Raw genomic sequence first — 25,739 nt, forward strand, 5'->3', positions numbered from 1 at the left:
GCTTATAAAATGATTTTGTGAACACTGGCAGGTTGTTTCAGGGGTACTTATATACAGTTCATCAAAACAAATAACTCTTCTGTGTTCTTCCCCTTTGGATACTTGTATGCATGTGTTACAGATTTTTTTTTTTCTTTTTTTGAGACGGAGTCTCGCATTATCGCCCAGGCTGGAGTGCAGTGGCATGATCTCGGATCACTGCAACCTCCGCCTCCCGGGTCAAGTGATTCTCCTGCCTCAGCCTCCCAAGTAGCTGGGACTACAGGCGCAGGCCAGCACGCCTGGCTTTTTTTTTTTTTTTTTTTTTTGTATTTTTGTGTTTTTGCAGAGATGGGGTTTTGTCATGTTGGCCAGGCTGGTCTCGAACTCCTGACCTGAGGTGATCTGCCTGCCTTGGCCTCCCAAAGTGCTGGGATTACAGGCATGAGCCACCATGCCTGGCCGTGTTATAGATTTTTATACAGAAAGAAGAACTTGGTAACTGTTTCAGGAGATAACTCACAAGACAGCTCTACACTGAAAGATTCCATTCAAAGCAGTGCTGCCCACAGTCTGATCTAATACGACTGACCTGGGGAAAAGCTTATATTAGAAGTTTTTGTTGAGAGAGAAGGTAATCAGAAAGATCCCAAAAGACTGACTAGGATGTTGGATTGGATGGAGTGCAATGCTGGGTCTAGAGTGTGGAAAGGGGAAGAAGTATTACTGAGGTGAAAAGAAAAAAAATGAAGTGTTGGTTTTGGAGCCACAGGAGAAAGCAACTTTGGTATTAAAATGAAAAGGAACAAGACACATGTAGACAGGATTTGGTTGCTGACAAACTTCCTTAGAATCCGTTGGAGGATTTAACTAAATGCACAGAAAAAGTTTATTCACAATGGGAGAGAATGGATGTAAATGACAAATGACTCACACAGGTGAATAAGTGAATTATCCAATTACCTGAGGAGGTAGGGTCTTCGGAGAAATCTGGTAACTCTTCAGGGGGATCCCCATAGAATGAGTTGAATTTGTGACTTGACACAGCGGCCAGTACTGCACCCTAAAACAAAGAGATGAAAAAATAGATTATTAAAACAAATACACAAATATAAATAAGTTATTTAACAAATTATTTATCTTAAGGATTATCCATTAAGTCAAATATATAGGAGATGATGGCTAGAAGAGAGGTAGTTTTTAAATTATTTCAGATTCCTTGAAATAAATTACATATGCATATACCAGAATAACACTAATCGGGAATTGTAAAAGTATATGAAACCACTTACATCTTGAATTCAAACATGTAACACAGGATGGAATATTCTGCAGTTATTATAAAATGATGTTGTAGAAGGGTGTTTAGTGGAATGAAAAGATGTCTGTGATTAATTACATGAAAAAGGTTTAAAATCAATGTATATTATAATCTCATTTTTGGGTAAAAAAGTTAATATGGATATAAAAGACTGCGTATACACCAGAATGTTAATAGCATTAATTATCTCTGGGTGGTAGGATTATGTGTCATTTTTCTTTTTAAAATCTTTTTTCCCTCTTTTTGTTTTAACAATGACAATGTGTTACTTTTGTATAGAAATTCTCCATCAGGCCACACAACAGAATCAACTACATATGACTCTTTTAAGCTATATGCATAGCCTCCCCTTATTCCTAGTTGGAAATCACTGCCATTTGAGTGCATGACATCCCTTAGGACTGTAGAGTGGAAAAATGCTGGGAGTTACTGCTTCAGTAAATCATATTTATTTTATTTTTTATTTAAACAGCTTTAGGGGTACAAGTGGTTTTTGGTTACATGGATAAATGGTACAGTACTGAAGTGTGGGCTTTTAGTGAATCTGTCTTCTGAGTAGTGTACAGTGTACCCAACAGGTGATTTTCTATCCCTTGCCCCTCCACCCTCCCCCATTCTGAGTCTCTAGTGTCCATTATACTACTCTGCATGCCTCTGTGTACCCATAGCTTAGTTCCCACTTATAAGGGAGAACATGTGGTATTTGGGAGTAAATCATTTAACCTCTCTAGGCTTTCTTATCTGTAAAGTAAGAATATGAAAACTGGGCCGGACGCGGTGGCTCACGCCTGCAATCCCAGCACTTTGGGAGTCCGAGGCGGGTGGAACACCTGAGGTCGGGAGTTTGAGATCAGCCTGACCAACACGGAGAAACCCCGTCTCTACTAAAAATACAGAAAATTAGCCCGGCATGGTGGCACATGCCTGTAATTTCAGCTACTTGGGAGGCTGAGGCAGGAGAATTGCTTGAACCCGGGAGGCAGAGGTTGCGGTGAGCCGAGATCGTGCCATTGCACTCCAGCCTGGGCAACAAAAGTGAAACTCCGTCTCAAAAAAGAAAAAAAAAGAATATTAAAATGGACTTATCTTACAGGATTGGCAAAAGTCATAATGTATTAATGAAAGTGCTTTGCAAATTGTAAAGCATTCTGTAAGTGCATATCATTACTAACTCTACTAATAAAGATCTAGAACATGAGCACAGCCTTTTGCTGGTCTATGTAGAATCACTCATTTAGTTAGTTTATCAAATCACCTAAGTAGTCTAAGTCTAAATTTTAAATATTAACTCTTGAATTTTTCTGGAAAGATAAAACTTGTTTGTGTTTAGGTATCTGCTAATATGAGAACATTATTATTATTTTTTTGAGACAGGGTCTCACTCTGTTGCCCAGGCTGGAGTGCAATGGCACAATCTCGGCTCTTTGCAGTCTCAACCTCTCAGGCTCAAGTGATACTCCCATCTCAGTCTCCCAAGTAGCTGGGACTACAGGCGTGTGCCACCATGCCTGGCTAACTTTTGTATTTTTTTGTAGAGATGGGGTTTCACCATGTTGCCCAGGCTGGTCCTGAACTCCTGCGCTCAAGCGATCCACCCACCTCGGCCTCCCAAAGTGCTGGGATTACTGGTGTGAGCCACTGCGCCTGGCCAGAAAACATTAATAAAATATATTTCCACAAAGTTTACTTACTGTAGAAAGGGAAGGGCAAAAAGAGAGAAGTGATATTGATGTTAACATTCCAGGTAACTTTTGAGATTTCCGAAAGTCTAAAGTTAACGCATGAAAGGTTCTTATGCAGAATTATAGCTACCATGTTGAAAAAACAGTAGTGAATGTTGAGTTCTTCTTTTTATAAAAACTTATTTTACTTTACGTATTATACATGTTTCCTAAAAGCTGGATGGGAATGGAATTTTTATATATCAAATCACGTTTCCCACACACAGAAACTAGGCTTTTAGAGATGCTTTATTTTTATTTCCAAATGAAGTACAACTGTATTTCTTAAGATGTTAGTTATACGCTTCAAGGCCTCTTCTTGCTACTATTGTCAAAGATCTGTAATAAATACCTATACTACTAGGAAAACAGTATCTAAAAGAGCCCTGAGATGCAAATGCTTTTGAAACAATAGTAGTATGCTTTAAATTTATCTGTCTTATGACTAGCAGTTTTGTTTACGTAGTTTTTTTTTTTTTTAAATAATAGAAACTGAGTCTCACTATATTGCTCAGGCTGGTCTCAAACTCTGGGGCTCAAGCACTCTTACGGCCTCAGCCTCCCAAAGTGCTGGGATTACAGGTGTAAGCCATGGTGCCCCACCTAATATTTAGTTGTCTGAACCCAGTGACTATAGGTGGTTTAAATATTCAATGCAAGCCATTATGTAAAACAGCAACATCATTCTGAAATAGGTCACGGATTCATATAATTTTATTAGTTTGAGAATCAACCTTAGAGATTATTCATTCTAAGGGACTCATTTTGCAGATGAGAAAACTGAGGTCCAGAGAGGCTTAGCAACCTGTTAAGGTCTCTGTCAACTTAGAGACATAATGAAGAGTAGACATAATTGACATTCAATGACTACTCTCCCCAGTTCAAGGATTTCTACTATACTAGGGGTCAGCAATTTTTTTTCTGTAAATAATCAGACAGTAAGTATTTTAGGCTCTAAAGGTCATATGATCTCTTTTGCAACTACTCAGTTCTACCACTGTACTGTGAAAGCAGCCATGGACAATATGCAAATTAATGTACTTTGCTATGTTCTAATAAAACTTTATATACAAGAATAGGCAGTGGGTTGGATTTGACCCCCAGGTCATAGTTTGCCAACCCCTGTATTACATTATTGCTACTGATTGCTAATAATGTAATATTGCTCATCGATAGCAATAATGTAATACAACAATTAAAAAATCAGATTTTATACAAGTAGTTCTTCAAACTTTCTGGTTTATTAAACCCTTGACAAAGAAGTTTTCTACCTGCTTTAATTTAGAAGGTATAATTTAGTATCTTTTAAGGGCGAAACATAATACTTTTGAGTTAATTAGACTATTCACAATCTGTTAAGATAAATAATATTAAAGTTGAAATTTTCTATCAAGCAAATTAACCCAGAAAGGAGAAGGCAGATTATAAATTCAGAGAAAAAGAGCACCACAAGTTTTTAATTTGTAGTTAAGAACCAGAAATAATTCTTAATCATAATTATAGTTTTCTTGAAATGTCAATATGTCAAACATCAAAATGGAATGCTTCTGGCTAGATGATTCTGTGTGGCATTTAAGGAAGTGGAAAACAAGAAAATGGTTAGGTCAGATTTCTGCTAAGTTTAACTACTGAATGCACTTAAGGAGGGAACAAAGTTATTGAGGAACACAAGAGCTGAACAAAGATGTATTGCTGACTTGAAGACAAAAGCCAAAAACCGAATACTCCCTTTTTGGTATTTCCTGAGCTCAGAAACATGCATCATGAAGTTTGATAGGCACAATGGCAGAAGGGTACATTTTTAAACCCTAAATACAAAATACACAAGTATTGGATATAAAATAATTGGTTTTGTACCTAAATAACAAGGCAATACACAGTCATGGCAGGAGGGTACATTTTAAAACATCTAAATACAAAATATACAAGTATCAGATATAGAATAATTGGCTTTGTACCTAAATAACAAGGTAATATATAGTCATATTTCTGAGTGAACAGGGAAATGTACTGAGGGGAGAAAGTGTATCACCAGAACATACCAATAGGAGTGTGACAAAGAAATTTGAAAGATAATCATCCTATTAGAATTCAGACGACTGAACTCAAAAGCCCTAAAAAGGGTGGAGAATTTGGAGAGGTTGAGGCTGAACAGAGATGACCAAAAGTCAAGAAAATCATTTCAAGGTAGAGATGTTAAAGAATTTGGGTTGATTATACTTAATAATTAGGTCCTAGATGATAATTAGGTGAGATGATTAATTAAATCAGAACTTTTGATATGTCTCCATATAGCCAAAACCAGAGTTATCATTCAGTTTAGTCAGCATAGCCTATACATATATAATACTCAAACATAACCTAAACATAGGTCTAAAACCTTTAATTTCATAATTTTCAGTCAGGATATATGACTAAAAGAGGCTGCAGTATTTTCTCTAGAGAAAATGAAAAATGAGACTTGTAAGTGTACTAGATATAGTTATATTTAAGAGTAATTGCACAGAATAGATAGCTTAGAAATTCTTTTGGGTCTATGTAAAAGTATTTTATAGAGATGGTCTTAAATGTACATAATTTTCAAAATCTATTGCCCAACAGGAAGTAATATATTCTACATTTCAGAATCATAAACTGGTGGGACATGGTGGCTCACACTTGTAATCCCAGCACTTTGGGGGGCCAAGGTGGGAGGATTGCTTCAGTCCAGGAGTTTGAGACCAGCCTGGGCAACAGAGTGAGACCCTGTCTCAATTAAAAAAGAAAAAACAACATATATCTATATATGTATTTCTTTTCTTTTTTTGTTTTGAGATAGAATTTCGCTCTTGTTGCCCAGGCTGGAGTGCAATGGTGCAACCTTGGCTCACTGCAACCTCCGCCTCCCAGGTTCAAGCAATTCTCCTGCCTCAGCCTCCCGAGTAGCTGGGATTACAAACATGTGCCACCATGCCCAGCTAATTTTGTATTTTTTTTAGTAGAGATGGCGTTTCTCCATGTTGGTCAGGCTGGTCTTGAACTCCTGACCTCAGGTGATCCGCCCGCCTCAGCCTCTCAAAGTGCTGGGATTATAGGCGTGAGCCACCATGCCTGGCCTATATATGTATTTCTTAAAAAAAATCACAAATTAGTTGATTTGTAAAATCAATATGTAAGATCAAAATCACTTCACTTATTATTTGTGGAACTGTTCATACCAGAATATTTGCGGAACTGCTCATACCAGAATAAGTTTTCAGTTTTTAGAATTAAGGTCCCCACCCCGCTTATTTTTGAGACAGAGTCTTACTCTGTCACTCAGGCTGGAGTGCAGTGGTGTGATCACAGCTCACTGCAGCCTTAACCTCCCAGGCTCAAGTGATCCTCCCACCTCAGCCTTCCAAGTAGCTGGGACCACAGGCGTGTGCAACCACACCCGGCAAATTTTTTATTTTTGTAGAGCCGGGGTCTCCTTATGTTGCCCAGGCTCAAAGGTTACCTTTTGGATACCAGATTTAATGCTCTGATTAGCTGAAGCCCACAACGACTGCTATCTCAATTTACTGCCTTTGTACAAACCCTTACTACAGAGAGGACTGTATGTACATGCTGGGTTTGATTAAGGTACAAAGGTCTTTGATAAATATTTAAGTTAGTTTTTGTTGAACTAACAGAAAGAAAATTGCCAAAAAATATCTATTATAGCTTCCTGGTTGACCTATCAAAAAGTGCTGCTTAGGTATAAGCATTACTCTGCAGGTACCAAGACTCTATAGCAATACCATACAATAGAACTATCTGTGATGAAGGAAATTTTCTAAACCTGTGCTGTCTAATACAGTAGCCATCAGTCACACGTGGTATTGAGCATTTGAAAGGTGCTAGCGCAACAGAGCAACCAAATTTTACATTTTATTTAATATTAATTTATTAAAATTGAAATGTAAACAGTTACATATGGCTATTTACTACTGTACTGGATAGTACAGCTTTATACAGTATTAGAAAATGGCACTCCTAAACAAACCTTTCGTAGTTATGCACAGTTCAGGAACACAAGTGACCAATCAGTAAGTCAGAGAATACTTTTGCAATTTGCAAAATTAATAAAGGCTGGGCGCGGTGGCTTATGCCTGTAATCCCAGCACTTTGGGAGGCCGAGGCGGGCGGATCACTTGAGGTCAGGAGTACAAAGCCAGCCTGGCCAACATGGTGAAATCCCGTCTCTACTAAAAATACAAAAATTAGCTGGATGTGGTGGTGCCTGTAGTCCCAGCTACTTGGGAGGCTGAGGCAGGATAATCACTTGAACCTGGGAGGCGGAGGCTGCAGTGAGCTGGGATTGTGCCACTGCACTCTAGCCTGGGTGATGGAGTAAGACTCTCTCAAAAAAAAAAAAAATAATAATAATAATAAAGAAAAACGGTAGAAAGTTATTAGAAATCCTTGCTTTCTGTATATATAGGAAATAAATGATTTTATCCTCTTAATTGAATCACGTGGACTCGACTCACCATTTCTTAAATGGACTGCAATAAACTTACCCAAACATAGAATATTGCTTCTATTTGTATAGAATTTCTTCAACACACTTTGCTGTGGGGAATTTGCTTTCTAGGGGTAGAAATAATTAAAGAAGCAATAGGGATGACTTCAGAATACATTCCTTCCTGAGTCTCTTCTCTGGATAGACATCCTCAGATAACAACAGTTACCACTTTCCTCAGTACCTCCTTCAGTAGATGACAGCCAGGGTTAGAGTACAGGTGTGCCCCCTCAAAAGCCCCAGACCACAGAGCACAGATTTTCCACACAGCCTGGAGATCATGCAGTCTGTCTCATGTATCCTAATATTCAGTTTGAGAAAATATCCTCATATTCAGTTCTGTGCTCAGAACGATGTAGTTTATTAAAGAAAGTATTGTTATCTAGAGGATTCTTTTTTTTTTTTTTACTGAAGTATTACAATTCCAGAGCTTAGTATGAATTAGGAGGAAAAAACTCGACACATGAAACATGTGGTAACCAAAATGGGGAAAATACATTTTCCTTCATTCCGCCATGACTAAGTTACCAAAGTATTTTTCTTTCTTTCTTTTTTCTTTTTTTTTTTGAGACAAGGTCTCACTTTGTCACCCAGGCTGGAGTGCAGTGGCGCGATCTTGGCTCACTGCAACCTCCGCCTCCCAGGCTCAAGTGATCCTCTTGCCTCAGGCCCCCAATAGCTGCGATTACAGGCATGCACAGCCACCACACTTGGTTAATTTTTGTATATTTTGTAGAGACGGGGTTTCACCATGTTGCCCAGGCTGGTCTTGAACTCCTGAGCTCAAGCGATTTGCCCGCCTTGGCCTCCAAAAGTACTAGGATTACAGGTGTGAAACACTGTGCCTGGCCACAAAAGTAATTTTCTATCGCTTTCTGTGAACTCCCTTTTAATCACTTCCAAGGGAGTCATTACAAATTAAACTGTCACCCACCACTGAGGAGGTTAAGAATAGTGTCTGGGTAGGATGAGCACCTAGTTGTGTGAAAATAAAGTGTGTGGTGGACTCTGAAAGCCAAGGAAGTTGCAATCTCTGTTCTAGAAGTCCACTGAAGCGGCAGAATGGGAATTAGTTCCTTGAGGATGGTAGGTGTAACATGTTTTAACAAGGTGGCTGAACTACTCAAAAGAATACAGCCTTATCAGAAGCCAAACACATTCACTAATGACCCTGCTGATGTTCCTAGTTCTAGGTTGTTTGGTGGGTCTTAAAACTTTAAATAGCCCTGCAAGGGGATGTGGTAAATCCACATGACCCCTCTCTGTTTTGACAGCTTGGCCCTGTCCAAATGAATCTTAGTCACCACTTTGGCTATTTTAGGCCCAAGTCTGATTCTGTGGCCCCGGGAGAAGTACAGCATGTGTTTCTTGTGATGGGGCAAGCCCAAGCTCTCTGGTGAAATGTCTGTATTTGGGCAATGAAAGGTTCAACCCCATACAGTATAATGTCACATGAGGCCAAAGCAATTAGGTTTAGAATGACTTATAGAAGAGTTGACAAAAAAGTGTAATAATAGTTTCTTTGGGGGAGGAAACTAACTTCAAAAACAGTTGACCAAATTTCACTTTGGATAATAAAAGAGTTTTTTATTTGTAGGCTACACAGGTTTAGGTGGATATCAAGGCAAAAAGAATAAAAGTTTTGGGAAACTTCTTTGGCTACCATCTCAATAATGGCTTATCATTAATAATTATTTTGGCCAAGGATTTTTAAAGCAAATAGAGAAGAGTCACTTTGAACCCTTGACTGCAAAATCAGTGAGAAGAAAGGCTAAAATGGGAATAATCAACACCAACAATGATATGTTAATATTTCCCTTGTTCTATAGTAGCATGGTTGAATAGATCCTTCTGTAATGATGGAAATGTCCCAAGCTACATCTGTGCTGTCTAATATAGTAGCCACTAGCCAACTGTGGTTACTGAGCACTTGAAATGTGCTAGTGTGACTGGGAAACTGACCTTTTAATTTTATTTAATTTTAATTAATTTAAATTTAAATAGCTGCATGTGGCCAGTGGGTACCATGTTAAAAGTTTCAGGTCTATAGGATAATATTGTAGCCTAATAGTTTCCTCAAAATTCATATAAATGTTTTTATAAGTCTAGAGTTATACATAATAATTCACTAATTACAGGGGTTGAAAAATAAAATGGTATTATTAGAATTTATGGCATATCTGAAAATACTTAAGAAGAAAAGTTTTATAGTTGGCAGGAGTCATGTGACTAAGGAAGACTACTATCTAATCAACCACTTAGAGAACAGTTAACATTTTTCAGTATCAAAAGTAAGTCAAACATAAATTAATTCTAAGAAGTTAAGATAATCAATTTCCCTTTGTTACTCTGGAGGGTTGGGTGGGGGATGCTCTCTCAGCATTTTCTCTCAGTGCTGAAAAGATTCCATTACTTTATGTCTGGTCTTTTTCAGAACCTTTTAAAGTCAAATGAACTCCCCATATGGGGTGATTACCAGTTTTCTTTTCTTCTTCTTTTTTTTTTTTTTTTGGTGAGGTGGAGGATAGGGAGAGTAGTAAGAGGGAGAAAGACACCTAGGAAGAATAAAGAAGGTGAGAAAAGTGATCTGAGCTGAAAATATTTTCTAGTAGATCAAGGTAGTGTAAGATTTTATTTACTGCTTTCTGATAGTTGTTCAATCCTAGTTCCAATTCTTTTTCTTTCTTTTTTTTTTTTTTTGAGATGAAGTCTTGCTCTTGTTGCCTAAGCTGGAGTGCAATGGTGTGATCTCGGCTCACTGCAACCTCCACCTCCCAAGTTCAAGCGATTCTCCTGCCTCAGCCTCCCGAGTAGCTGGGATTATAGGCGCCTGCCACCAGGCCCAGCTAATTTTTGTATTTTTAGTAGAGACGGGGTTTCACCATGTTAGCCAGGCTGGTCTTGAACTCCTGACCTCAGGCAATCCGCCCACCTCGGCCTCCCAAAGTGCTGGGATTACAGGCATAAGCCACCACACCTGGCCCCTAATTCCAATTCTAATTCAAAGTTATTTCCATTGAACTAAACATACATTTGTCAAAATATTTAAGTTTGAAAAAACATGGTCTAGATTAATATTCAATAATAATGGATAATAATATATCTCTGCTATAAATTTAAGACAAATCTAAAATACAACTAATCTTCTATTATAATTTATTGTTCAGACTCATACTGATATACTACCTTAAATAATTTAAAAAGCCAAAATCTTATTGAAGTGGTGGTAATTTTTGGAAATGAGAATTTAGCTACAACAAAAACAATGGCCAGCATTAGTACATATTTATGGGCACCAAAATAGAATAAAAACATGATCATTAACTATATCTGTTTGGCTTTTTTGCTGATTTGTTTAATTTACCTTTAGTTTCCTCCTTGCATTGAATTTCCTCAGCTGCTCTACTGTTTCTGGAAGATGAATCTTGTAGGCGTAACGATCCCGCTCCTATGTAAGATGAAAGATAATGAACATATATAACCGTTTAAAAAAGTGCAGCAGCTTAATCTAAAACAAATAATAAAGCTAAAATTCTTAAATATAAAACTCAGATTGAATTTTAGATTGGAGATTTTATTCCATGATACTGGTAAGCAATCTGAAATGAGGGATATTAAGGTTAAACTGATAGTAATAAAATAATATTTCATTTTCAGCAATAAAGGGCTGAAATAATAGGTCACGTAAATTTCGTATATATGGCTATGTGGCTAAAATAACAAATTGTAATTATTATAAAGGCATTGTTACTTTTTTTTTTTTGAGACAGGGTTTCACTCTGTCGCCCAGGTTGGCGTGCAGTGGCACAATCATACCTCCCTGCAGCCTCAAACCCCTGGGCTCAAAGTCATCCTCCCACCTCAGCCTCCTGAGTAGCTGGGATATAAGTGCACCAGCCTGGCTAATTTTATTTTTTTTAATAGAGAAGGAGTATTGCTGTGTTGCCCAGGTTGGTCTCAAACTCCTGAGCTCAAGTGATCCTTCCGCCTCGGCCTCCCAGAGTGCTGGGATTTACAGGTGTAAGCCACTCTGCCTGGCCTCAGGTTACCTTTGACATGATTTGCCAGGTAAAACTAGCATTTGAAAAATCAATTCCACAACTGATTCAGCATTCTACATTGTCATGGACTATAGCAATTACAGACTCTTCTAATTAGGACACGCTTTTTTTTTTTTTTTTTTTTGAGACAGGGTCTTCCTCTGTTGCCCAGGCTAGAGTGTAGTGGGCTGATCATAGCTCACTGCAAGCCAGGTGTGGTGGCTCACACCTGTAATCCCAGCACTTTGGGAGGCTGAGGCAGGAAGATTGTTGGAGCCTGGGAGGTTGAGGCTGTGGTGAGCTAGGATCTCACCATTGTACTGCAGCTTAGGCAACAGCGTAAGACCCTGTCTCAAAAATTAATGAATCCCCCATTATTTATTTATATATTTTTAGAGACAGGGTCTCATTCTGTCGCCCAGGCTGGAGTGCAGTGGTGAGATCCTGGCTCACCACAGCCTCGACCTCCCTGGCTCAGGCAATCCTCCCACCTCAGCCTCCTGAGTAGCTGGGACTACAGGCAAGTGCCACCATGCCTGGCTAAGTTTTGTATTTTTTGTAGAGATGGGGTTTTGCCATGTTGCCCAGGCTGGTCTTGAACTCCTGGACTCACACGGGGTCCTCCCACCTTGGCCTCCCAAAGTGCTGGGATTACAGGTGTGAGCCACTGTGCCTGGTCCCTCATGTGTATTTTAAACCTCTTCTTACTCTTCTCCCCACTTTGGTCCTACTCTAATTTGCCAATGTATCTTGAGGATTCATATGCTATAAGCACTCATTAATTTCATAAATATTTCAAGAGCTGATTATATGCCAGGCATTGTCCTATGCATTTGGCATACATGAGGAAAACCAACAAAGATTCCAGCCCTCATGTAGATCATATTCTAGTGCAAGAAGATGAGAAAACACAAAAAAGGTAAATTGTAGAGTATGTCAAAAGTAGTATGGAATAAGGCAAAAAAGTAAAGCAGGTAAGAGGGATTGGGTACCTTGATATTTAAAATAGGGTGGTTGGCTGGGTGTGGTGGCTCATACCTGTAATCCCAGCACTTTGGGAGGCTGAGATGGGAGGATCACTTAAGGCTAGGAGTTGAAGATCTAGCAAGAACCTGTCTCTATGAAAAAATTGAAAAATTAGCCAGGCGTGGTGGCATGCACCTGTAATCCCAGCTACTTGGGAGGCTGAGGATTGCTTCAACCCATGAGGTCAGGGCTGCAGTGAGCCATGACTGCAACTGCACTCCAGCCTGGGCAACAGAGCATGACCCCATTTCTAAAAAACAAAAACAAAAACAAATTGGGTGGTCAGAGTAGGCCCAATGGAGAAAGCGACATTTAGAAGAGGTGAGGGAGTGGTCTAGGCAGAGAAAATAACCAATGCAAAGGCCCAATGGAGGGAGTATGTTTGGAATTTTCAAGAAGTAGCCAGGAGACCAATGTGTGTGAAGTGATGTGAAGGGGTCAAGGAGAATAGTGGGTCAGATCAGAGAGATGACAAGGCTGGGGTAGGCCATGCGGGCCTTTGGCTTTTATTCTGAGTAGGAGAGGAAGCCAGTGGAGGGTCTTGAGCTAGAGTGACATGATCTGACTTTATTTTTATAGATTCTGGGGTTACATACGCAGGTTTGCTATATGGTTATATTGCATAACAGTGAGGTTTGGCTTCTAGTGTGCCCATCATTCAAATAGTGAACACCGTATTCAATAGGTAATTTTTCTTGTTTTCCCTCACTTTTATTCAACACAGTACAAGATATCCAAGCCAGAGCAATTACAGAACTAATAGGTAAATTTTCAACCCTCAACTTTTTTTTTTTTTTTGAGATGGAGTCTCACTCTGTTGCCAGGCTGGAGTGCAGTGGTGCAATCTCGGCTCACTGCAACCTCTGCCTCTCAGGTTCAAGCAAATCTCCTGCCTCAGCCTCCCGAGTAGCTGGGACTACAGGCGTGCACCACCACGCCCAGCTAATTTTTTTATTTTTAGTAGAGACGGGGTTTCACCATGTTGGGCAGGATGGTCTTGATCTCTTGGCCTCGTGATCTGACTGCCTTGGCCTCCCAAAGTGCTCGGATTACAGGCGTGAGCCACCACGCCCAGCCTTCAACCCTCAACTGTAAATAAACATTAGTGGTTTTGCCGAGAATAGATTGGAAGGAGATGAGGGTTTAAAAAAAAAAAAGTGGGAAGACTAGTTAGGAGGCTTTTACAGTAATCCAGGTGAAAGATGATGGTGGATGAAACCAGTTGGAAATAATAAAAAGGGTGAAAGAGAGATAGACTCTGAATATATATTTTTTTGTTTTCTCCAAAAAGCTTTACTGAGGTATAATTACATACAATAAGCTGCACGTTTAAAATGTACAATTTGATAAGTTTTGACATATATTTACAACCATAAAACCATTACCATGATCAAGATAATGAACACATCCATCATGCTCAAAAGTATCTTCATGCCCTTTTGTAGCCCCCATCCCCATCCCCAGTCAGCCATGATCTACTTTGTCACTTAGTTTGCATTTTCTAGACTTTTATATAAATTGAATCATATAGTATGTGCTCATTATTGTCCAGCTTCTTTCATATAGCATAATGATTTTGAATCTATCCATGTTGTTGCATGTATCAATAGTTCATTCCTTTTTAACACTGAGTGGTATTCCATTGTATGCATGTATCATAATTTATCCTTTCACCTGCTGATGGACCCTGAGTTGTTTCCATTTTTTGGCTATTACACATACAGTTGCTATGAATATTAATGTCTTTGTATGAAGACGTGTTTCATTTTTCTTAGGTAAATATTAAGAAGTAGAATGCCTGGGCTATATGATAGGAGTATGTTTAACTTTTAAGAAACTGCCAAACTGTTTTCCAAAGTGGTTATACCATTTTACATTCCTACTAACAGTGTATGAGTTTCCATTGTTCTTTTTTTTTTTGAGATGGAGTCTTGCTCTGTCGCCTAGGCTGGAGTGCAGTGGCATGATCTCGGCTCACTGCAACTTCTGCCTCCTGGGTTCAAGCGATTCTTCTGCCTCAGCCTCCTGAGTAGCTGGGACTACAGGCGCCCACCACCACGCCTGGCTAATTTTTATATATTTAGTAGAGATGGGGTTTCACCATATTGGCCAGGCTGGTCTCGATCTCCTGACCTTGTGATCTGCCTGTCTTGGCCTCTCAAAGTGCTGGGATTACAGGTGTGAGCCACCGCACCTGGCCTCCATTGTTCTATATTTTTGTCAACACTTGGTATGGTCAGTCTTTTTGATTTTAGCCACTGTAATACATGTTTACAGGTATCTCATTGTGGCATTAATTTGCATTTCCCTAATGACTAATGATGAACATCTTTTCCTATGCTTATCTGCCATCTATATTATCTTCTTTGTTGAAGTATCTGTTCAAATCTTTTCTCATTTTGAATTAGGTTGTTTGTATGTTTTCTTATTATTGAGTTTTGAGAATTCTTTACGTATTGCAAATATGTTTAAGTTTACTACATATCTGACTGTGAACTCTATATTTAGCAAACACCTTTTCTGCTCACCATTCACTAAGGTGATGTGGAAAGAGAGGTGAGGACAGAGTCAAAATGTATTTTTTTAAATAAAATTATGCTTCAATTATGATATCAATTATTTTCTAAGCTAGTAAAATCACAAGATTTAAAAAAAAGTCTGTTAAGGTATCTCTTGTCTTTTTTTTTTTTTTTTTTTTTTTTTTGAGACAGAGACTCACTCTTGTTGCCCAGGCTGGAGTGCAGTAGCATGATCTTGGCTCACTGCAACCTCCACATTCTCAGTTCAAGCTATTCTCGTGCCTCAGCCTCCCAAGTAGCTGGGATTACAGGCATGCGCTATCACGCCTGGCTAATTTTTGTATTTTTAGTAGAGACGGAGTTTCACCATGTTGTCCAGGCTGTTTTTTCTGAATTAAATAGTACCTCCTGACACTAATAATAATAATGTAATATGAATTCAGAAAAAATTCAATAGTAATGTGCCTTGCACTTTAATGAAGTACATGATTCATAGTCCCTTGTGCACATGAGATTTGGAAAACACGTGTAATTGGTGTGTTCATTACCCGAAATTCAAATTGATTAGCCTGATATAAATATCCTTTTCACTTTTTTTTAAATGACAGTATACTTTACAGTCTATATATTAAGGCTATAGAGGGTGTGAGAAGAGCTCAACCATCTGTGAGGAAAATATAATCTTAGATGGCCTACTTTTGTTGGAATAAATATTCACACCAAGTATCATTAATTCAGAGAGATAAAGGTGTTAAATAGGTATCATTTAACAGTCATAAGACATTAACATATTACTTGGTCTAACACTCAAATTCTTTTTTGATGTGAAATAAGTGAATAGAACTTTTTTTTGGTGGTTTTATCAAAGAATTCCTATTTTTTTTAATTAAAAAACTTTACTTTTATTTATTTTTTTCATGTTATACATTTTTTTTTATTATACTTTAAGTTTTAGGGTACATGTGCACAACGTGCAGGTTTGTTACTTATGTATACATGTGCTATGTTGGTGTGCTGCACCCATTAACTCGTCATTTACATTAGGTATATCTCCTAATGCTATCCCTCTCCCCTCCCCCGACCTGACAAGAGGCCCCAGTGTGTGATGTTCCCCACCCTGTGTCCAAGTGTTCTCATTGTTCAAATCCCACCTATGAGTGAGAACATGTGGTGTTTGGTTTTCTGTCCTTCTGATAGTTTGCTGAGAATGATGGTTTCCAGCTTCATCCATGTCCCTGCAAAGGACATGAACTCATCCTTTCTTAAGGTTGCATAGTATTCCATGGTGTATATGCATCACATTTTCTTAATCCAGTCTATCAATGATGGACATTTGGGTTGGTTCCAAGTCTTTGCTATTGTGAATAGTGCTGTAATAAACGTATGTGTGCATGTGTCTTTATAGCAGCATGATTTATAATCCTTTGGTTATACACCCAGTAATGGGACGGCTGGGTCAAATGGTATTTCTGGTTCTAGATCCTTGAGGAATTGCCATACTGTCTTCCACAATGGTTGAACTAGTTTACAGTCCCACCAACAGTGTAAAAGTTTTCCTATTTCTCCACATCCTCTCCAGCACCTGTTGTTTCCTGACATTTTAATGATCACCATTCTAACTGGTGTGAGATGGTATCTCATTGTGGTTTTGATTTGCATTTCTCTGATGGCCAGTGATGATGAGCATTTTTTCAGGTGTCTGTTGGCTGCATAAATGTCTTCTTTTGAGAAGTGTCTGTTCATATCCTTCACCCACTTTTTGATGGGGTTGTTTGATTTTTTTCTTGTAAATTTGTTTAAGTTCTTTGTAGATTCTGGATATTAGCCCTTTGTCAGATGGGTAGATTGTAAAAATTTTCTCCCATTCTGTAGGTTGCCTGTTCACTCTGACAGTAGTTTATTTTGCTGTGCAGAAGCTCTTTAGCTTAATTAGATCCCATTTGTCAATTTTGGATTTTGTTGCCATTACTTTTGGTGTTTTAGTCATGAAGTCCTTGCCCATGCCTATGTCCTGAATGGTACTGTCTAGGCTTTCTTCTAGGGTTTTTATGGTTTTAGGTCTAACATTTAAGTCTTTAATCCATCTTGAATTAATTTTTGTATAAGGTGTAAGGAAGGGATCCAGTTTCAGCTTTCTACATATGGCTAGCCAGTTTTCCCAGCACCATTTATTAAATAGGGAATCCTTTCCCCATTGCTTGTTTTTCTCAGGTTTGTCAAAGATCAGATGGTTGTAGATGTGTGGTATTATTTCTGAGGGCTCTGTTCTGTTCCATTGGTCTATATCTCTGTTTTGGTACCAGTACCATGCTGTTTTGGTTACTGTAGCCTTGTAGTATAGTTTGAAGTCAGGTAGTGTGATGCCTCTAGCTTTGTTCTCTTTGCTTAGGATTGACTTGGCAATGCAGGCTCTTTTTTGGTTCCATGTGAACTTTAAAGTAGTTTTTCCAATTCTGTGAAGAAAGTCATTGGTAGCTTGATGGGGATGGCATTGAATCTATAAATTACCTTGGGCAGTATGGCCATTTTCATGATATTGATTCTTCCTATCCATAAGCATGGAATATTCTTCCATTTGTTTGTGTCCTCATTTATTTTGTTGAGCAGTGGTTTGTAGTTCTCCTTGAAGAGGTCCTTCACATCCTTTGTAAGTTGGATTCCTAGGTATTTTATTCTCTTTGAAGCAATTGTGAATGGGAGTTCACTCATGATTTGGCTCTCTATTTGTCTGTTATTGGTGTATAGGAATGCTTGTGATTTTTGCACATTGATTTTGTATCCTGAGACTTTGCTGAAGTTGCTTATCAGCTTAAGGAGATTTTGGGCTGAGATGATGGGGTTTTCTAAATATACAATCGTGTCATCTGCAAACAGGGACAATTTGACTTCCTCTTTTCCTAATCGAATACCTTTTATTTCTTTCTCTTGCCTGATTGCCTGGCCAGAACTTCCAACACTATGTTGAATAGGAGTGGTGAGAGAGGGCATCCCTGTCTTGTGCCAGTTTTCAAAGGGAATGCTTCCAGTTTTTGCCCATTCAGTATGATATCGGCTGTGGGTTTGTCATAAATAGCTCTTACTATTTTGAGATAAGTTCCATCAATACCTAGTTTATTGAGAGTTTTTAGCATGAAGGGCTGTTGAATTTTGTCAAAGGCCTTTTCTGCATCTATTGAGGTAATCATGTGGTTTTTGTCGTTGGTTCTGTTTATATGACGGATTATGTTTATTGATTTGCATATGTTGAACCAGCCTTGCATCCCAGGGATGAAGCTGACTTGATCATGGTGGATAAGCTTTTTGATGTGCTGCTGGATTCGGTTTGCCAGTATTTTATTGAGGATTTTTGCATTGGTGTTCATCAGGGATATTTGTTGCAGGAAGTCAGAGACCTTAAACAGAAGGACTGGCTGAAACTATGGCAGAAGAACGTGGATTGTGAAGATTTTATAGACATTTATTAGTTCCTCAAATTAATAATTTTGTAATTTCTTATGCCTGTCTTTACTGCAATCTTTAAACATAAATTGTAAAGATTTCATAGACACTTATCACTTCTTTAATCAATACCTTTGTGATTTCCTATGCCTGTCTTTACTTTAATCTCTTAATCCTGTCAGCCGAGAAAGATGTATGTCACCTTAGGACCTTGTAATAATTGCATTAACTGCACAAATTGTACAGCATGTGTGTTTGAGCAATATGAAATGTAGGCACCTCAAAAAAAGAACAGGATAACAGCAATTGTTCAAGGAATACGAGAGATAACCTTAAACTCTGACTGCTGGTGAGCTAGGCAGAACAGAGCCATATTTCTCATCTTTCAAAAGCAAATGGGAGAAATATCGCTGAATTCGTTTTCTCAGCATGGAACGTCCTTGAGAAAGAGAATGCGCACCTAGGAATAAGTCTTTGAACTGGCCCCTTTGAGGCGTACTTGTCTCTTATGGTCACGATTGCAGAGGTAAGATAGACTCTAGTCTCCTACAGCGCTCTTAGGCTTATTAGGAAGAGGAAATTCTTGCCTAATAAATTTTAGTCAGACCAGTTGATCTCAAAACCTTGTCTCCTGATAAGATGTTATCAATGACAATAGTGCCTGAAACTTCATTAGCAATTTTAATTTCGCCTCAGTCCTGTGGTCCTGTGATCTCGCCTTGCCTCCACTTGCCTTGTAATATTCTATTACCCTGTTAAGTACTTGATGTCTGTCACCTACACCTATTCGCACACTCCTTCCTCTTTTGAAAATCCTTAATAAAAACTTGCTAGTTTTTGTGGCTTGAAGGGCATCACGGATCCTACTACTAGAATCCCTTACAATTGCACTTTAAAAACCCAATTGTCCCAACAGTCTGAACAACCAAAATATGATTTAACAACTCCCCACTCCCAATTACATTTGGCATTGTTTACTTTAAATTTTTTAAATGTTCCTAAAGATAATACTCTAACTGCAGCTGAACGCCATTATACAGGCAAAAAATTTTCCTTAAACGAAGGCAAGCCAGTGTTATGGAAAAACTCCCAAACCAATACCTAGGAACCTGGCACAATTATAACGTGAGGAAGAGGATATGCTTGTGTTTCACCAGGAGATCATCAATCCCCTGTCTAAGTACCCACCAGAAGACTCAAGCTTCAGGTGAATACTGACAATCAAAACCACAGAGAAAAGACGTCTGTGTCAGAGACTGCCTTCAGATGTGATGAGATCTGTGCCGATTCCTCAGAAACAGGCACATCAAATCACAATAGGTGTAAATCAATCATCCCTGAAGGCAATGGAGACCCATCTAACTAATCCCACTTCTCCTGATTACTTTTCTTTTTCTCCTTACAAACCTAAAAATCTCACCATTTCTATTAGCCTGAAAATAACATCCCTCTGTTCTTCTTTTCCTCCTTCAGCACTCAATCTCGCTTACACTAGGTTTTATTTAATGATTCTCCTCCTTATACTTTCTGTCTCACCAGTTTCCTCTCACACTGATTTACCTGCTACACATAATTATTCTTATTAGGCTTATGTGCCTTTTCCTCCACTTATTCGACCTCTCACCTAGATAGATGCTCCTGCAGAAATCTACACTAACGATAGTGTGTGGATGCCTAGAGCCACAGACGACCGTTGCCGTGCTCAACCAGAAGAAGAAGGCACTGCATTTAATGTTACCATAGGTTATAAATACCCCCCTCTGTGCCTCAGACATGCACCTAGTTGCATCCATCTACGAACTCAAGTCTAGGCTGCTTATCTTCCGGAAACATCAGCTACAGATAAAACAGGACATTTAGTCTCTGGTCTCTCCCTTTCTCCTTTAAAACAAATGAAAGGAGGAGTAATAGGAGATACCCCATACTTTCAATATAAACCTGCAGGAAAACCATGCCCTAAAAATTTTGAGGGCCCATCTAAAACTTTAATTTAGGAAGATTGTGTTAACTCACATGCAGTAATACTAAAAAATGACTCATATGGTCTAGTAATAGACTAGGCACCAAAAGGCTATTTAAAAAACAATTGCTCCTCTGGTGGAAAGGAATGCCTGGAGGCTACTTATTTTACTTCTTATCAGGAGAATGAGAATCATCATTCTACTGTGCATAAGAGGATCAGCTCATTCTTTCTCTTAAAATAGGAAGATAAAGGCATTACCCCCTCCCCAGGCCTCGCATGATACTCCCCATTCTGAGCCCAGAACACCCAGAACTTTAAAAATTGGCTATTGCCATGTCTGGACTGCGAGTATAGGAAAAGAAAACTATTTCGACTGTTGTTCCCATTACCGTCCCACTCTCTCAGTATCAACGTAGACCCAGACATTCTGCTTTACTTACCTCCAACCTGACTATTCCCATACAGAGTTGTGTTAAGCCTCCTTACACACTGTTAGTAGGAAATATCAAAATTTACACGAATAATCAAACTGTCCGATGCATCAATTGTCATCTATACACTTGTATTAACTCCCATTTTGACTCCAGGAAAAGTGTAATGTTGGTTCGAGCTCAAGAAGGAATCTAGGTTCCGGTAACTTTACCTAGACCTTAGGTATCCTCCCCCTCAATACATTTAATTAATGAAGTGCTACAGCGAATTCTAAAAAAAGATCTAAGAGATTTGTTTTCACTTTAATTGCTGTTATCATAGGCCTAATTACTGTCACTGCAATGGCCACCACTGCTAGAATGGCATTACACCAATCTATTCAAAGGGCTCATTTTGTTAATGATTAGCAAGCCAATTCCACCCAAATGTGGAATTCTCAACAAGGCATCGATCAAAAATTGGCAAATCAAATTAATGATTTAAGACAGTCTGTTATTTGGCTTAGAGATCAAGTAGTGAGTCTCAAACATCGCATTGCAAATGCAGTGCGATTGGAATACTTCGGATTTCTGCATCACCCCGTATTCCTATAACGAGACTGATAATTCATAGGAAAAAGTCAAAGGACACCTTCTAGGTAAAGAAGATAATTTATCATTAGACATAATTAGAGAAACAAATTTTTGAAGCCTCTCAAGCTCACTTATCCATTCTGCCTGGAGCTGAGGCGTTAGATCAGGTGGCAGAAAATCTTTATAGATTAAAACCCACGACTTAGATTAAGCCTATTGGGGGCTCCACTGTAGTAAATTTTAGAATTATGTTTCTCTGTTTAATCGGTTTGTTTTTAGTGTGCCGGACCAGTCAAAGAATCCTGCGTCAAAATCGAGAGAACGAACAAGCCTTCATCGCCATGGCACATTTATATAAAAAGAAAGGGAGAGATGTTGCAGGAAGTCAGAGACCCCAAACAGAAGGACCGGCTGAAACCATGGCAGAAAAACGTGGATTGTGAAGAGTTTATAGACATTTATTAGTTCCCCAAATTAATACTTTTGTAATTTCTTATGCCTGTCTTTACTGCAATCTCTAAACATAAATTGTAAAGATTTCATAGACACTTATCACTTCCCCAATGAATATCCTTGTGATTTCCTACGCCTGTCTTTAATCTCTTAATCCTGTCAGCCTAAGGCTATGTCGCCTTAGGACCCTGTAATAATTGCATTAACTGCACAAATTGTACAGCATGTGTGTTTGAGCAACATGAAATGTAGGCACCTTGAAAAAAGAACAGGATAACAGCAATTGTTCAAGGAATACGAGAGATAACCTTAAACTCTGACTGCTGGTGAACCAGGCAGAACAGAGCCATATTTCTCTTCTTTCAAAAGCAAATGGGAGAAATATCGCTGAATTCTTTTTCTCAGCATGGAACGTCCCTGAGAAAGAGAATGCGCACCTAGGAGTAAGTCTTTGAACTGGCCCCTGCCCCCGAGGCGTACCTGTCTCTTATGGTCAAGATTGCAGAGGTAAGATAGACTCCAGTCTCCCATAGCACTCCCAGGCTTATTAGGCAGAGGAAATTCCCGCCTAATAAATTTTAGTCAGACCAGTTGATCTCAAAACTCTGTCTCCTGATAAGATGTTATCAATGACAATAGTGCCTGAAACTTCATTAGCAATTTTAATTTCGCCTCAGTCCTGTGGTCCTGTGATCTCGCCCTGCCTCCACTTGCCTTGTAATATTCTATTACCCTGTTAAGTACTTGATGTCTGTCACCCACACCTATTCGCATACTCCCTCCCCTTTTGAAAATCCCTAATAAAAACTTGCTAGTTTTTGTGGCTTGAAAGGCATCACAGATCCTACCAACGTGTGATGTCTCCCCTGGATGCCCAGCTTTAAAATTTCTCTCTTTTGTACTCTGTCCCTTTATTTATCATGCTGGCCGACGCTTAAGAAAAATAGAAAAGAACCTACGCGATTATTGGGGCAAGTCCCCCGATAGATATTGGTCTAAAATTCTCTTTTTTTTTGTTGTGTCTCTGCCAGGCTTTGGTATCAGGATGATGCTGACCTCATAAAATGAGTTAGGGAGGATTCCCTCTTTTTCTGTTGATTGGAATAGTTTCAGAAGGAATGGTACCAGCTCCTCCTTGTACCTCTGGTAGAATTGGGCTGTGAATCCATCTGGTCCTGGACTTTTTTTGGTTGGTAGGCTATTAATTATTGCCTCAATTTCAGAGCCTGTTATTGGTCTATTCAGGGATTCAACTTCTTCCTGGTTTAGTCTTGGGAGGGTGTATGTGTCCAGGAATTTATCCATTTCTTCTAGATTTTCTAGTTTATTTGAGTAGAGGTGTTTATAGTATTCTCTGATGGTAGTTTGTATTTCTGTGGGATTGGTGGTGATATCCCCTTTATCATTTTTTAGTGCGTCTATTTGATTCTTCTCTCTTTCTTATTAGTCTTGCTAGCGGTGTATCAATTTTGTTGATCTTTTCAAAAAACCAGCTCCTGGATTCATTCATTTTTTTGAAGGGTTTTTTGTGTCTCTATCTCCTTCAGTTCTGCTCTGATCTTAGTTATTTCTTGCCTTCTGCTAGCTTTTGAATGTGTTTGCTCTCGTTTATCTAGTTCTTTCAATTGTGATGTTAGGGTGTCAATTTTATATCTTTCTTGCTTTCTCTTGTGGGCATTTAGTGCTATAAATTTCCCACTACACCCTGCTTTAAATGTGTCCCAGAGATTCTGGTATGTTGTGTCTTTGTTCTCATTGGTTTCAAAGAACATCTTTATTTCTGCCTTCATTTTGTTATGTACCCAGTAGTCATTTAGGAGCAGGATGTTCAGTTTCCATGTAGTTGAGCAGTTTTGAGTGAGTTTCTTCATCCTGAGTTCTAGTTTGATTGCACTGGTCTGAGAGACAGTTTGTTATAATTTCTGTTCTTTTACATTTGCTGAGGAGTGCTTTACCTCCAACTATGTGGTCAATTTTGGAATGTGCGATGTGGTGCTGAGAAGAATGTGTATTCTGTTGATTTGGGGTGGAGAGTTCTGTAGATGTCTATTAGGTCTGCTTGGTGCAGAGCTGAGTTCAATTCCTGGATATCCTTGTTAACTTTCTCTCTCGTTGATCTGTCTGATATTGACAGTGGGGTGTTAAAGTCTCCCATTATTATTGTGTGGGAGTCTAAGTCTCTTTTTAGGTCTCTAAGGACCTGCTTTTTGAATCTAGGTGCTCCTGTATTGGGTGCATATATATTTAGGATAGTTAGCTCTTCTTGTTGAATTGATCCCTTTACCATTATGTAATGGCCTTCTTTGTCTCTTTTGATCTTTGTTGTTTTAAAGTCTGTTTTATCAGAGACTAGGATTGCAACCCCTGCTTTTTTTTTGTTTTCCATTTGCTTGGTAGATCTTCCTCCATCCCTTTATTTTGAGCCTATGTGTGTCTCTGCATGTGAGATGTGTCTCCTGAATACAGCACACTGATGGGTCTTGACTCTATCCAATTTGCCAGTCTGTGTCTTTTAATTGGAGCATTTAGTCCATTTACATTTAAGGTTAATATTGTTATGTGTGAATTTGATCCTGTCATTATGATGTTAGCTGGTTATTTTCCTCGTTAGTTGATGCAGTTTCTTCCTAGCCTCGATGGTCTTTACAATTTGGCATGCTTTGCAGTGGCTGTGAACTTTAAAAAATTATATAGCTGGGACTATAGGTGCATGGCATCATGCCTGGTTTTTGTTTTTTTTTTTTTTTGACACAAAGCAATGGTATTATGACTTTGGGTAGCCTTCATTACAAAGTTTTTCTTCATCTTATTTGTTTTTTTTTTTCTTTTTGTGGAGACAGGGTTTTGCTCTGTCTCCCAGGCTGGAGTACAGTGGCATGGTCGTAGCTCACTGCAGCCTTTCACTCCTGGGCTCAAGTAATCCTCCCACCTTACTCTAATTACTTAGAGTAATTACTCAGTAATTACTTACTCAGCCTCTCAAGTAGCTGAGACAACTATAGGCTCAAGCCACTGCAACCAGTATCATTTTATTTCTTCAATTTGCAAGTTATCCAGGAGTTTTTCATATTTAAATTTCAACCATTCTAAAAAAATACCTCTTACATCCACAGTAATGATTTATAAATACACATGGACAAATACTGAAATATAACATAAGCCTGCTCTTACCAGCTGGATAACATTCTAATTGAGTTTTTCCATCTTCAGATGACATAAGTAGTGAAGTTAAACTGTTGTTTAGACATGGCATGCGATACTCAGCTCAAAGAGCCGTCTTAAACTTTTTCATTTAAGTTACTGACATTTTTTGTCTTTCTTGTGCTAGAAATTTATTATGTATTAAGCTCAAATTACTTAGAACGAGAACTATAATCATTGGCAGGAACAAAGGTTTCCAAAAATAAATATGCTATTAGCCAAGATAAGCTTTGAAAGCACTGTAAGTAGGTATGGTATAATGTTAAACTATCTTCTAAGAGATTTGAAAAATGACTAAAATGGCTGCCATTTTCATCGTTATTTGGCATTTAAACCAGCTTTGAATGAACAAAAGATCCCCGTTATGGAGAAAGTGAGAAAAGTAAAGGAGAAATAGGAATTACCTCTAAACTGTTCATTATATATCTGGGAGGGCAAAACAAACAAAAGACAAAACAAAACAAGGAAAGTATCTAAAAATTGTTCACTACTCTTTTCTGGGGGAAATCAGGAATAACTAGCACTGAGTATCAGAGAGGTGAATGCATA

At 38.6% G+C, this 25,739-nt stretch overlaps 1 protein-coding gene across 17 annotated transcripts in view; it reads right to left on the reverse strand.

Annotated features, from left to right (window-relative positions):
* Positions 1–25,739, reverse strand: part of CASK (calcium/calmodulin dependent serine protein kinase) — a 412,700-nt gene that overhangs the window by 112,300 nt on the left and 274,661 nt on the right. For all 17 annotated transcript variants that reach the window (XM_055376433.2, XM_055376435.2, XM_004064027.4 and 14 more), the window contains exons 9-10: positions 10,911–10,994; positions 943–1,042 (exon numbers count right to left, since the gene is read on the reverse strand). In XM_055376433.2, coding sequence (XP_055232408.1) covers positions 943–1,042; positions 10,911–10,994 — 184 coding nt within the window. The remainder of the gene's footprint in view (positions 1–942; positions 1,043–10,910; positions 10,995–25,739) is intronic.

The sequence above is a fragment of the Gorilla gorilla genome, chromosome X (genome assembly GCF_029281585.2).
Source record: "Gorilla gorilla gorilla isolate KB3781 chromosome X, NHGRI_mGorGor1-v2.1_pri, whole genome shotgun sequence".
In the NCBI taxonomy this organism is placed as follows: domain Eukaryota; kingdom Metazoa; phylum Chordata; class Mammalia; order Primates; family Hominidae; genus Gorilla; species Gorilla gorilla.